The following is a 15,191-nucleotide window of genomic DNA, read 5'->3' as shown; positions in this document are numbered from 1 at the left end:
AGGTGTGTTTATGAGTTTATGTGTTTTTTTTTATTGTTAGGCCAACGACGAATTTGAGTAAAATAATAATAATAATAATAATAATAATAATAATAATAATAATAATAATAATAATAAAAACATACACTTTACTCTAAATATGTAGAACAAGGGCTCTGTTTCCAGATGTATTGATGAGTTTGCACTTCCTGGTAAACTTAAATGGAATGCCACTGCAGTGAGCCTAGCGAATCTATAGCTAGAATTGGTATATGTATCTATTCGTCTATCAAACAGAATACCAGTATTTATTGTATCATTGATATGTTATTGATATATTGATGTAGGTATATAATGAACTATGTGACCTTGTAAAATGTATCTCAGGGTTTTGTTTTGAATTGGACCTGGACATTTTTACCTTAACAATAGGAACTTAAGAACAACATATATTTTCCACAGAAGTGACATTATCATATTCTTTTCATATAAAAATGTAGGTATAACATTAATATATTCAAACTTTTGCTGTGGGCATGACATAATTGCACACAACATTGTGTTTCCTTTTAAACATGCACAAAATAATATTATCTCAAGGTTTTCCGTACATAAGTCTGGTGGTGCCTTAATGGTAAAAATAGATGACGATGGATCAAATTCTTTTCCCCTTTTATTCAGGCTAACATAGTGGAAAATGCTGCCATACCAAAACATGGCCACACATACAAAAAAATAGCATCATAGAAATGTTAACATTAAACATACTAACACTAGCTACAAACCAAATAATATTTTCATTCACAGATCATATTTTATCTTTAAAATTTCTAATAATATTGATTGATACGGTTTTATTTAGTTAGAACATGCATTATTCAAGAATGGTTTGGCCCAACCAACACACAATGAGTGAAGATGTAATCATATTTCTTATTCCTTAAGCAAAATACCCCCCAAATCAGTTTTATCAACATTCTAAAATGAAATGTTGTTTTTGTAACCCTATGATAATGTTTTGTCTTTTTTTCTCTGTCTTGCTTTCTTTGTGTCATTTTATTACTTCAGAAACAACACTGAGTGCTACTAGTCCATCTTTGATGTTCATTTGCATACTGCTGGATGCAGTATGCAAATACACATTAAAAACATTACATAAGTGATATTGTTTTGCCAACTGTGATTGGAGGCTGTTAATGTTCACTAAAGCAGGTTGGATTTTTATTTTATTTTTGCCTGGATAACAAAAGCCTTGTTTACTGGATTTTATATGCTTCGGTACTGTATTATGTAACCTGAAACACAGAGAGCCTGTGACTAATCACCCTTATTGTTTCCCTCCACTTTACAATGATATTTACAATGATACTGATGTACAATTTCAGTTGTGATACATTTTGGTTACTCTTAACTGGTGATGGACAACTCATATATTTAAAACGTGGTCCTTGGTTTGATTTTTGTTGGTCACCAGCCAATTAAACCCTAAAACAGACTTTTGCACATGTCTTACAGCGACAAATGTTCAGCCTCTTCAGTTTTTATTGTATCTGTAAGAAGACGCCATTTTAGCTCATTCATGATTGAGAATAAGTTTTCCAAATCCATCAAGTAGCACAAAGGACTTTGATTAAAATGTACATAACTTGAAAAATATTCAACATACCAAGCCCAGAATGCACCATCAACAAATGACCATGGAATATAGACAGCATTTACATCAATGAAATAACTGACACACACATTTTGACAATAAAAGTGACTACTTTTACTTAAAATACAAAAGGGTATCTCTTGTAAAAGAGATGTCATCTAACTCAGTTTGAGCAAGAATCAACATTCACTGCGATTGTGTGTATTTGAAGGCATGTACATATTTTAAAATAAAGTCGTTCACAGTTTATTTAACAAATGGCATCACAGAAACAAACATCCTTACATACAAGGAAATGTATAAAAACATATGATTAGTGATCAAAATGGTGTTACTACATTATGTGTATGATTACTGCGCTGCATGCCAGGCCACTTGACTGCCATGTATAGATACATGTTTGTTATTCTTCTGTTGAAACAGTTTAACAAGGCATACAGTAGCAATCCGTCTGCACATTATTATTGTTTCTCTTATCGAAAAATGTTAAGTATATTTCGTTTCTAAGACAGGCAGTTATATAACCTATTTCAATTATTTAACTTAGGATTCCGGCCGATAGTGGGCTGTTTTTAATAGTGTTACAAATTACTGTAATATCTGTACTGTTTAAACCAGTAGAAGAAATCCTTAAACCACAGTCACCATATCCAGGAGAGACAAACTTTGTATTTAATAAATGGCAATTGTGTGTTGTGAGTATAGTCCATAACCAAACACTGTTCTTTTAGAGTGAAACAAAAGACCCCTCTCCATTATTCAAATAGATGCAAAAAGAATATTAATGTTTATTCAGCATAATCTAATACACGAACAAGACTGGTTCATGACCCTTTTTTTGTTGGTAATCTTAGTACAATTCAATTTATGTACAACACAAATGAAAGCTATGACTGACCTGTAGACCCAGGTAATACAACAGAAGAGTATGTAGTAATATGGCACCTGCCAGCCATTAGCTTAAAGGCTGACTCATCATTTGTATTCTGCTACTACAACAAAAATTCTGAAGACAACATGCCTCTGCATCCTACAACAGATTTTTTTTTTTCATAATTGTTATGTATGGCTTAATTAAAGGAGCATGTCATCCTTTACTGTCATCTCATGAGCTCTGCTCACCCTACTTACAATCAGCCAAGTAGCCTTTCACAACCATAACAAACAGTCCAGGAGAAACGAGCCTGCCTGTCAGAACGCATTATTTTCAAAAGCCAAAACACGTGGTATGCTCCTATTGAGTTTCTTCTGCAAAATCCCCTCCAAAATCAAACCTAGATGTTTTAAACTGAAATCGGTCACATTCACCAGCATTTATCAAGACAGCATCCTCTTGAAAGATTTTTAACATGTTTGAACATTGATTTTAAAACATGGACTTGTAATAATCTGATATAATTGAACCTAATTCTTGCTTTTTTTTCCTTTCTAGAGATCAGATAGAAATATCATCTGAATAGCTTCTAGATTACACATGAATTGTCTAGTAATAATGAGCTATATGCAGTAGTCTTATAACAGCTACCACTATTCCAGTCAAGTTTGTGGGTTGTATTCCACATGGGTTTGTAGGCATTTTCTATGGTGTTAGCAAGAGGCAAGTAAACTGCAGAAAGTGCTGAGTAGATAAGAAAAAAAAACATCCTTAAGGTCTTGCACAAATGCAGAACAACATCAAATATCCTTGCTGGCGAAATGCATTCCCAGTGGTTGTGAAGTCAGCTGTTATCATCTCATATTTACATTTCACGTCTGTTAGCAAAGACCACTGCAATCCTAGAAACTGAACAAAGACCATATCTACTCATTTAAAATATTATAAATGTGCCGCCTAAAAAACATTACAGAAATGTACTTAAAAGGCATGGCTAAAGAAAATTTACTTTAAGGTTGAAAACACATGTGGCCTTGTAACACAAATCAGTTTGTTTCTGAACCCTGAGGTCATTTGCCACAGATCAGCTTTTTAACTGGGAACTCGCACTGTGGTCAATATTTCGTATGTACAAGAGGTTAACATGCCAATGGCGTGTGCGATTTCACAGCTCTGAGCCAGCGACACTTGTTGTATTATTTTTCTAATTCGATGAAAACATGTTGACAGTGTTAGACAAAATGAGGTTGCACAATGTATCCAGCAGCTGTTATCAATGTAGACAATGATCAGCTGATCTTGTCATGTGAATGTAAATGATGTATAGGTACACCACAGTAAATGTACAAGAAAAAATATAAATCCATTTTTATTACAACCTTTTGATTTCCCCTACTGCACCTTATCAATCAATTGTCCATTACTGTGGTTCTAAAAAGCGTGTGACGATGAGCCGTGGTTTTTTAACCAAAGAGAATGTAATCACAAGTAGTGCTTGGTTTGTATTTCTATAGAATTACATACAGTAGTAGGGTGTGTGTGGCTGGTAATTGCCTCTACAAATGAAGCATTTGGCTTGGCTGTTTTGTCATCTGTTTAATCAGTAAGGTGTAGAGAGATCCTAGATGTTCATTGCTAACTTAACTTTAGATATAAACAGCCTGCCCAAATTCAACACTATGTAAATACCAAAAGCCACCTTGTCACTCCTAATCAGCGTCCTAGTAAAAAAAAACTAAAACAACTAACGTATTTCTTTGACTGCCTCCAATGTTTTCCCCTGTTGCTTAATTCCCAGTTTTAAAATCAATGAATAAACAGATTAATATTTAGCTGCAATTGTGGTCCTGGATTGCTGCGTATAGTTTATTCAACAGTATCAGCAACGAGGAACATACTGTAGCAATAATGGAATTTAGATTATTATGCTCCTGATTCATCAGCGTTGTGCAGTTTTTTTCTTTGCTGCTGTATATGTGCTGCATTCTGTTCCTCATACTATTTGTACTTGCAGTGCTTAAGATGTGCTGCATCTGTCTATAGTTTTCCATTGGCTCCCTGTCCCATTTAAAATGCATTCTTTTTCATTTTGCAAGTGTTTCCAGTACTTACAGTTGAGGCTGTATTTTCTGGGATCAGAAGGACTGTGAACCATTTTTGCAAGATTGTTGGGGTCTTGCATGATCCATTATGACTGATGCAACCTTCAAAAGTTCACTCAAACCACCTGAAACAGTGCTTAATGGCTAGGCAGATATATTATGTTTATACCAGTCTACCAACTCTGCTTTGTACATGCCCAGCATTGTTGGTTGGTACCATATTTAGGCAGCACTAAACACCAAATATATTTGTGTGTGTGAACCAATGAAAGACTATTATTGGACCTTTGGTAGACTTTTTTTTAATATATTAATGTTATTCTTTTCATGCTCATCTGCTGGTTGCACTACGCATGTGTGATGTGCTCTCAGTTTTCATTTATAGGACCCTTCCCTGTGCTAATGCTGTTTAATAGCTGCTATCTAAATAGCAACTGCAATTACAAAGGCAATTATTCTGCACAAGAGAGATCGCTTTTAGGCAACTGAGGGAGTGGCAGCATTAAGATTGTTTGGCACATATTACAGCAATAAAATCAAATTGATTTACTTTTAAATCAGCATTTCCCTTACCGGTAGTTACGATATCCTGTTTGTAATGTTACATTTTTATAACGGCAGGACAATTCAGTTAGTTCAATGCACTTATGCACCATGTTGACAAATTAGTAGATCAAAGTGCTGTTGGACGTGCTGCCTTCATAGCTTAAGCATTGTTTTCAATTTGATTAGTAAAGTCTCAGGGGTATTCAGTAAACACATTCCTGTGAACATATGAAGGCAGAACCAACAAATAACCTGCTCTGTTTACACTGAGCTTATCTATCGATAGCAGAGAGATCTGCAAAATGTCATATTTCTTACCAATGTGAAATTTATTTATTATGTGGAACAACAATGTACAGCTATGGCCAAAATATGCATCAACCTATAGAATTAACTAATTTTGCTTCATAAAGTTGAATGCAACCTGCTGAATAATATTCCATTCTAAATGGTGTTCATATATATATATATATATATATATATATATATATATATATATATATATATATATAAAATTATGTCTCAATCCTAAAATTCTAGGCAATGCAAAACCTTTGGCTATAGCTGTATATACCGTGTATTGTTCCAATGTATTAAGTTCACATAATTATATATTGTGTGAACTTGATTCATAGTACACAGGCTGCATGAGTATCTAGGTTAATGTAAGAGCACAAGCCACAACGAGCTTTGATGTTTTCATTTGTGATTAAAAATAATGACCATATGACACAGTGGTATCACAGTATATGCACATTTCTATAATGCAAGTCATATCAATTTAATAAACAGTTGAGTCATTCTTATAGGCAATATCTTGACTCTTGTCTCTCGTACCAAGCTACTTAAACTGAACATTCATTGCAGTGTATAGAACGCAGCAAATCATATGGTACTGTAGTTCAGAACAGTGGTAGGTAATCTCGCTTCCAATGGGCCTAAAGTATCTAATTTAATTATACCTTATTGAACCCTTACTGGAACAGCACACCAGGACCGGAATTGCCTGCTTCTGGGTTTAGCCTAACCCAAACCCTAATGCCCCTTGAACTAAAAAAAATAGATTTTTGTCAAAATTTCTGTTGGTTTTATTTCCCTTAAGGTTTGGCAGTTTTCAACAGATAACCATGTCTTTTTTTCTTGTGCTAAAAAGTGTCTTTCTTTTTGTTGTGATCACATTTTTATTCCCATTCCCATTCTCCCCCATGGCCCCCCCCCCTCCCCACCCCCCTCTCCCCAGGTGGCAACCCCCCATCCACCCCTCCCCTCCCACATAGGACCCCGAAAATCCATATCAGATATTAACAACTGAGGGCTAATCGGTCAGCGATTTAATGGTATCTGTGGCTACTTTAAAATTGTCTTTCTGTTGTTATTAGCTCTCTACAAAAAGAAGATGATGACTATGAAGATTTCTCATCAAACAAAACCTGGGTGTTGACTCCAAAGGTTTATGAGAGTGATGTCACTCACATTTTAAATAGCTTGCTGGATGGATATGACAACAAGCTGAGACCAGATATAGGAGGTGCGTGTTGTTGTTTTTTTTAGGTGTGTGTTGTTGTTGTGTATTGAATTTGTACTGACAAATTAGGCAGTGAACTGTAACAGGGATTTTTAGAACTCTTTTTGCGTGATGGAGTTTCTTGTTGGGAAACCTGCCCCCAGACTTTGGATAAAAGCATCTGCTAAATAACTAATTAACATTGGAATCAGTAAGAAGCCTACCCTCTGACATTCTCTTTGGAGACACAGAATAAGACAGGAGAATATTGAAAGTATAAAAGAATATAACATACTAACCATCAACTAGGTGCATGATGTTAATTCATCAGGGCAAGGCATGACAGAACTCATGGTCTTGCTCTGCATCACACATTTCAGACATAGAGAAGCTGAGAGCTGTGCATCTTTTCAACGACAATCTCCTTCCTGTCAAACATAGAGCAGCAGCAGCAGCAAAATGACAGGGGAATCTTACACCATCACTGACCCCCTCTTGTTTTTTGACAGACTACCATCGTATAAGACTTGTCTGTTTGTGAAACACTTCCTAATTAACTACCTTCCTATTTGGTTGATTTAGCATTATCTTGCAGCCGTGCCACCTTAGATTCAGATCTCAGAAGCTAAGCGTAGTAGGGCCAGGTGAGTACTTGGCTGGGTGATCACCAAGGAGAAGTAAGCGCTGCATAGTGTGTGGTGGAGGCACTTTACCAAAGGAAGTGCTGTCCATCATATAGGGCATTAAACAGAAATTCTGCCCAGCATTACAGACATTAAATATGTGTTTTAGAAGAGATGAGGTAAACACTATATGACTAGAACAGGTCCCTCTCCCTCCTCCACTAATTCTCAGACAATTCCCCAACCACTGGGGCAGGCCATCCCTGCAGATTAGATATTACATCTGAGTGGATCAATCCTGCTGAAATATCTTCAAATAGGCATTGGCTTATTGCTGGCAGTGCATCTGTGGTTGCTAAACTAAGCCGTTATTGTCCATTAAGTATGCGTGATATTGCCCTCAGTTCCATTTGACATTTTAAGAAAGCTAATTCTTAATGGGTCTGCCAGTGTCGCTTAACTGTAAAAACTTATTTTGGTTTGTTTTTCAGTCAAACCAACTATCATTCACACAGACATGTATGTGAATAGCATTGGTCCTGTGAATGCTATAAATATGGTAAGTGTTTAAAATTCACAAAATATTTGTTATCACTTCTTTGATACATTTGTGAGATGCCCTTGGGTAGTGCTTGTTTTCTTGGTGATGGCAACATTATAAAAACTCACTATATTATTTATTTATTTTTTTGTAGTTTTTTCAGAGCATACAAAATAAATCTCTCTGGCTATATGCACTGTACATGTTTTTTTTTTTATTTTACTGCAGTATATTCTCCAGACTTTATAAACCTGTTTCAAGTAGCCTTGCTGAGCCATGATAATATATTACAGTATATGACTGGTTCATATTATACATTCCTTTGGAAAAGCAATAACATATGTATCTTAAGAATATGCATGGGTATCATTAGTGGGTTAGAGTCCAAAGACCTCAATCTCATTCCCGCTAATGATCTTAATCTAAGTAATACTGTATCAATTAAGATGCTCAGCCATCTAAGTTAATTAAAGTAATGCACACTGTTGACATTGCAACTGTGTGATCATCATAGCAGTAACATCAACAGTAGCATTAGCATTATCGATATTTAACATTTAATTGCCATTTTAGGAAATACAAAATGTTTATTATGAAACCAATGGTTCCATCACTGAGTAACAGGCAGTTCAAGCACCTCCAAAAACACAATGTCTGTTTGTACAAATGGATTTGATGTTGTGAGGCATGTTTTCAAAAACGTACACCCTGAGCATATACAGTATGTGCATTTCTGTTGACCTTTTAAATACATGAAAATAGAATCACATGTGAAAGAATCCATCCAGATTATTAACTATTTGTTTTCATGTGATATACATAGAGCAGCTAGCTTGTAAAACCATTGCTGTGGATACAGACGTATGTACGAGATGTCTGGAGGCAATACAAAAAGCATCTTCAGTCCATTCTGACGAGGATGAGCCTTTGTTTTGTTCCTTTTCATTTTTACACTGAAGTTTAATTTGTACTACTCTAACTGGCCTTAGCAAGTCTCTGTGCACAATTGTTATGCAGTAGAGGCATGTGCAATTTAAATGGGTTTTATCTTAAGAAATGCACTGTAGTTTCACAGTGCCTTTCATTTTTTTTATCTTACCAGCAGTTTTTTTTTTTTTTTTTGCTCTTTTCCCGTACAGGTAATAAGGCACAAGAGACAACACCATGGAAACAGTTTATACATGGGCACATAACACATTAACCACACCCGAACCACATTTGCATTGATTTGGCCAAGAGAAAATTATTAAAATGAAACTTTTATAGGATTCTGTATTTTACCCACTATTCACTAACAGGAGGTATAAAATGACCCTCTTGGTGTGTGTTTACCTGGCTAGTATCAGTATACCACTGGCTGCGTAGAAATGCGTCTTTAATAAAAATGAACAGCAGCTTGCATTGAAGATGGTTTGCCAGATCTTAACCTCATTTGTGCCAACTGTGGATTGTTTCTTTTTCTGTGTTTTCCTTGACAAATCAGCTGAGTTTGTAAAATGTATCAAATTGTATGTTATGGGAATGTTTTAGGTACAGGGCACATATGTAAAGACAGATAATACATTGATGTTGAACATGAACTAAAAGAAAAATGTTCAGAGACCTAAGAAGAGGGAAAGCAACATTTTATTATGATTCTTCATGTGTAACACTTTTTTTATGTACCTAATTTTGACAGGAATATACAATTGATATATTTTTTGCACAAACCTGGTATGATAGACGTTTGAAATTCAATAGCACGATGAAGGTGCTCAGGCTTAACAGTAACATGGTGGGCAAAATTTGGATCCCTGACACCTTCTTTCGGAACTCAAAAAAGGCAGATGCTCATTGGATAACAACACCCAATCGAATGCTTAGGATCTGGAACGATGGGAAGATACTGTATACACTAAGGTAAGCTTTAAATATACTGTCAAGATTTCAAGAGTATCTTTAATGCATAGGATTGTGTAGTCTGATAGCTAGCTACCAAGAAAATGTGTCAATGCAAAGAACCTCCCAATGGTATGATAAGCATGTCATCATTTTGACTTCACAATTGGAGGCAGTAAAATCGTTCTTTAAACAGGAGCTAAAGAATATATTATAAAAGAAACCTGTCATATTCTCACAATTCCAACATTTTAAAAAAAATGGACACGTTTTATTTTCAATCTCTTTCGCATTGAGATTAAGATGCTTGCTTGCAGTGTGCAGGGTTACCAGTTCGCGCCCAGCCTCCACTCTGTTACATTGGTGCCGTGATACCAGATCTCAGAGACTGGCTGCAGCGATTGTCGAGGTTAAAGGGGATACGAGTGTAACGGGCAGTGTTGTGTCATGCACTGTCCTTACAGATTTTGTCCCCTGTCAGTGAGATGAGATGAGGTTAAAAGCACTAAAACCACAAATGCAGGCAAGCCCGGCTCCTTTGGATTGTGGTTAAGATGCTTGCTTGCTAAGTGCGAGGTTGCCAGTTTCCTCCCAGCCTCCACCCTGTTACACATTGACGCATACATGCATAAAATCAGTGACAGGTGGACAGAGGGATGATATTTGAAATATAACTTTTTTTGTTATTTGTATTTTTAGGTTAACTATTGATGCTGAGTGCCAGTTAAAACTGAACAATTTCCCCATGGATGAGCATTCCTGTCCTCTGGAGTTCTCAAGCTGTAAGTCTGGACATATGTTCATTTTATATTAAATACCATCAGGGGAGAAAATTAGGATGCACAACGCTAGCATCACCATAATGTTTAATTTCAAATATCACACGTCACATTAAATAAAGAGAAGAAGCTGTTTTTCTGTAGTTATTTTATAAATAAAGAAAAGACTGATAAATGCTTATCATCTCTTAACTGTAAAGACAGTGTAACTGATATATTCCTGCAAATATTCCATGATGGGTTTGTATAATTTCTGTGGGGGAGTAGCTATAAAACAGAGTAAAACAAAAAACACTTTGCTTGAAGTTGTATTATGTACCTCGTATAACAATTTACAATGCTGTATACATTAGTTATTTATTTATTTTTTTCTATAAATATATTTTAATTAAAAACATCACTTCGAATAAACCCACTGCAATATAGTGGTCAAGTGCGCCAGGAAAGAAGAAAGTAAATCTTGTTATAAAATTGGCATGTGGGAAATGCAAAAATCAGAAAGGCATAATGACATGCCTAAAGGCATTGTTGGTTAAACTGCATTAGATATTGTAGCAAACTCTAAGATTTAAATTCCAGGCCCACACATTACTGCACATATCATTCAACAGGGTTATGTTTTGTATATTATAGATTTTTTTATTTATGTTTTTGGCAATTACTAAACTAAATTTGATTTTTCTTTTTTTTTGTTTGGTTTTCAAACATTTTACCTGACTGACCTTATGCAACCCTATAGCAACTTTTTTTGTATTTTTTTATTAAATAACTGTTGACTTTGGAAAACAAAAAGATGCGATATCTGTCTCTAAGCATCTTTAAGAAGCTGATATTTGTTTAATATGTTTAACTCTTGTTAAACATCTATAGCTTACCTTGCCCTGTTAAAACATTTAAATGATAACCATTCAAGCAGGATAAACAATAGGTATTAATAGTGTTTTAAATGGTAAGACGGTGGGGGTGTAAGTGGTATTCTAATGGTATACAGCTATGGCTAAAGGTTTATTTGATTACATGATGTTTACTGAAATATCTAAATTAGGTTCATAGCTGTACAACAAAATACTCTTTATTGTTCATCACAGACCTATTTTAACCAGATCTATTGTACAAAGTGTTGAAAATCACCATTCAAATCACAGGTTCTGCACATGGCTCAATGGTAAGTGTGTTTTTAAGGGTATGCACTGATGCACTGTTTACATCTAGATGGCTATCCAAGAGAAGAGATTATCTACCAGTGGAAGAGGCACTCTGTTGAGATTGGAGACACTCGATCATGGAGGCTTTACCAATTCTCCTTTGTTGGCCTGAGAAATACAACTGAGGTTGTGAAGACAACATCAGGTAAAGCGAACCTTAAAGCGTCACATTCACAGCAAAGCAATCTGCATTCCGGTCCTAAATGAGCAAACACTGTGAAAGATTCAGTGAGCTGTGCTGAGTGATTGCAGCAGAGCTATATGTGTTTAGCATATTAGAGTGTGAAAGTCTGCAGCGTAAGAACCATTGAAAGGGTTGATGCCTGCAGCTCACCATGTTAATTTGAAATCTGAAACCGCCAACACTATTTTTTAAAAGTGGACATGCCTTTTTACTGACTGAAAACCAATATTCTTTTAATACAACCTTACCCTGATGCTTTCTCTTTTCTAACAGTAGTGGAAAGGAGATAAGGTGATAAAAGGTTGTTTTACTAGATTTCAGGAGAAAATGTTGCCAGACTATTGATAGAACTGTGAATGCTGCTATGTACTTAATAGTCCCAGAGCAGCTTCCAGTTGTAATGGGATAAGAATCCATTCCCATTATTATGATAAATCACCTCTCTCCACCAGAGGAAGTGCAGATTGTTTGAAAAGATGCAGTTTATTATGCCAGTTTGTTTAAATGTTTATTGATTGTAGAAAGGGATCTTTTGGCTGTGGACCAGATGCCGCTGGTATGAGGGGTTGATCCTTTTAGTGAAATCTCAATAGTGCAGCTCGTAAAAGCCAGAAAGAATTGTGCTAACCACAAAGCAGATCATGATTACCACTGCAATTAGTTTCCTGCCTGGTTTCTAACTTCCAATGAAGTGTTTATTTTATCAAATGGACACCAGCAACTAGTTCAACTACTGACACTGACAATATATATATATATATATATATATATATATATATATATATATATATATATATATATATATATATATATATATATATATATATATATATATATATATATATATATATATATATATATATATATATATATATATATAGTGAATGTACTGTAACTCACAACCAGCTGAAATGAATAAAACAAAATATTGGATTGCAAAAGCTAGCTACGAATTCTAGTCAGTCTTCCATTTCATGTTTTTGGATGGTGATCTGAGTTTCGGGGATCCAGAAAGAGAATGAGTAGTAACGGCTACTGCTTCCGATCAATAAGACTAACGTTTACAGAAAGGAGAGCAGTGTTTTGTACATTCCTGGTAGTGTTTCATGTCTGCAGGGTTCCCGTTTATTCAAGCTGCAGCCTGGTAAGAGAGCTGCGTGTGCTCATGCAATATTTAATTTGTTCAAGCAAGGGCGTTGCTTTACTCAGGTAAAAGATATCCATGTGATTTTTGTTTCAACAACAGAGGACCAAACCAATATAATAAGACTACATCAGTAAAACGCTTTTTGTTTAAAACAGGCTTGTTCTATATATTATTAATATGATGGATAGCTCTTTGGCAGGTCTAGAAAGGACATAAAAACACAATATGTGTACAGTAAAGAAGCCAGATAATAAGAAAGTTCTCTGCTAGTCTCAGGTGTGTCAGTGTTATTGGTGGTTTTATGACATAGACGCCTCTCTTCTATAGTAGATGATTTTACCTCCAACCTCAGTTGGAACCCAACTAGGGACCCATCAGTGTTATGCTTCCTCTTGTTTATGCCAAGATACTCAGGTAATTTTTATGGCCAGCTTCAGCTCTTCAGTGTATAGTGTTCAGCCGTTAATGTGTTCTGTGGTGTACAACATAGCAACCAGGTTAGCAACACACTGCTATCAAGAACAATAGAGATCATCCTTCAACTTCAAAGATGTGTTATTATATTTCCATGGGTGCAATTTGTCTTGGTGTATCAGCACATTTGAAAATTGTATGAAAAGGATAATTGCTATTTATTAAAGGCTGTGGTATTTTAAGGCTCTGTGTAGTGTCTCCATGTATTTTTCTTGTTTTTGATCATGTTTATACCTCTGAAAAGATTTCTGAAATAACCCATTCGCGTGATTTATGCAGAGCAACACAATAAATCACAAGCAAATCAAACCAGAATATCTTTCATTCAGTTATTGTTGTGTGTAAATTAAAGAGCAATTAAAGGACACTATTCCCTTGTGAATGTGTTCTATGGTAAAAGGTACTTAAATTTAGTAAAAAAAATAAAATAAAATAAAAAAACTTTTTTTTTAAAATTATGTAGAAATAATTCCAGCATTATTTTTTTAGTGATAACTACCACCTACTTCAGATAATTAAACAGTTTCTGTAAAAAAAAAAAAAAAAAACCTAACTAAAATAATAAATAAAAAAACAGATCAGAAAAATACAGCCTGTTTAGTATGTATTTGCATCCAATCAGAAACAAGCAATGTAATAGGAAGGTTATATAAGATGTATTCAGTTACCTTTTCATTGTAGAAAAAAATACAAAATAGCTACTGCTGTAGTGAGGTGTCACTTGAAGCAGACAGATTGGTATGTTATAACCAAGAATTTCTTATCCACTCCAGGCTTCAGATTTCTTTCTTTTCACTTTTCCTAAGTGCATTTTCTATGGGGGGATGGGTTGCTTTAAGAGAGGGCACTGCAATGCAGTGCACCATCTGCTTTCCAGACACATTGAGGGTGATGTTCAGTAGCTGGAACAAGCACTAGCATGCTGGTTATTGTTGTATTATAACTTACATCATAAGACTTTTTGGCAGTCAGGTCCCCTATTTTGTTCCTTTGGGCATTTTGTTATTGGAGATGACAGTGATGGAATGAGAGTTGAAAGGAAAAAATTATTCTGTTGCTGACACCTGCGGGCACTCCCAGAGTTCTTTGCCAGTTTTGATAAGTCAGACAATATTAAAAAAATATAATAATAATTCTTCCCCTGTTAAGCAGTACAGTATGAAATGTAAAATTTGTTTTCAGATGTTATTCTTACAGTGACTATTCTTTATAGTTTCAGTGGCTTATACTTTTCTGTTTGCATTGTTCTGCATGATTTAGCTTGAGCATTGAGAGCCGTAGGACACATCAGCTATCTTCACAGTTTATGGAAGCCCACATTTTCCAGATGAGAAGTTGACAAGATAAATCTGGAGGCACCATGTATAAAATAATGGACCATCTAAGAGCCAAGTGGAGATGTGTGTATGTGCATTTTTTTTTTTTTTTGCATATCATTGTTTCTCTTGCTTTTTAGTCTGTAAAGTATGTTTTTTTATAAAGTTAGAAGGTGGTCCAATACATGTAATGTGAGCTGCAAGCAAACATGGCAGAAGAATATGGCTATCAAGTTTCCTTCCATTCTGAAGGATTCATCGCTTAGGTCACGCTCGAAATGGCTAAAGGTTGATGGGCTCAACCCAACTGGGCAGTGATTCACATCAAAACACTTTGCAATTCAGCACAGTTGACATAGGCATCTTTGCATGTAGTCTCAGAAAG

The 15,191-nt window shown here is 35.3% G+C and overlaps 1 protein-coding gene across 1 annotated transcript; it reads left to right on the top strand.

Moving 5' to 3' along the window:
- Positions 1 to 6,534: 6,534 nt before the first annotated feature.
- LOC131728258 (gamma-aminobutyric acid receptor subunit gamma-2-like) lies at positions 6,535 to 11,907 on the top strand (the record flags this gene model as incomplete). The annotated part of the gene is made up of 5 exons (XM_059019355.1): positions 6,535 to 6,683; positions 7,774 to 7,841; positions 9,502 to 9,722; positions 10,401 to 10,483; positions 11,693 to 11,907. Coding segments are annotated over 5 exons (721 nt in total), but the record flags the coding sequence as incomplete, so codon positions are not given.
- Positions 11,908 to 15,191: the final 3,284 nt, after the last annotated feature.

This window comes from Acipenser ruthenus, unplaced genomic scaffold, assembly GCF_902713425.1.
Source record: "Acipenser ruthenus unplaced genomic scaffold, fAciRut3.2 maternal haplotype, whole genome shotgun sequence".
In the NCBI taxonomy this organism is placed as follows: domain Eukaryota; kingdom Metazoa; phylum Chordata; class Actinopteri; order Acipenseriformes; family Acipenseridae; genus Acipenser; species Acipenser ruthenus.
The sequence above is the reverse complement of the archived record's forward strand: the minus strand, read 5'-3'. Positions and strand labels throughout refer to the sequence as shown.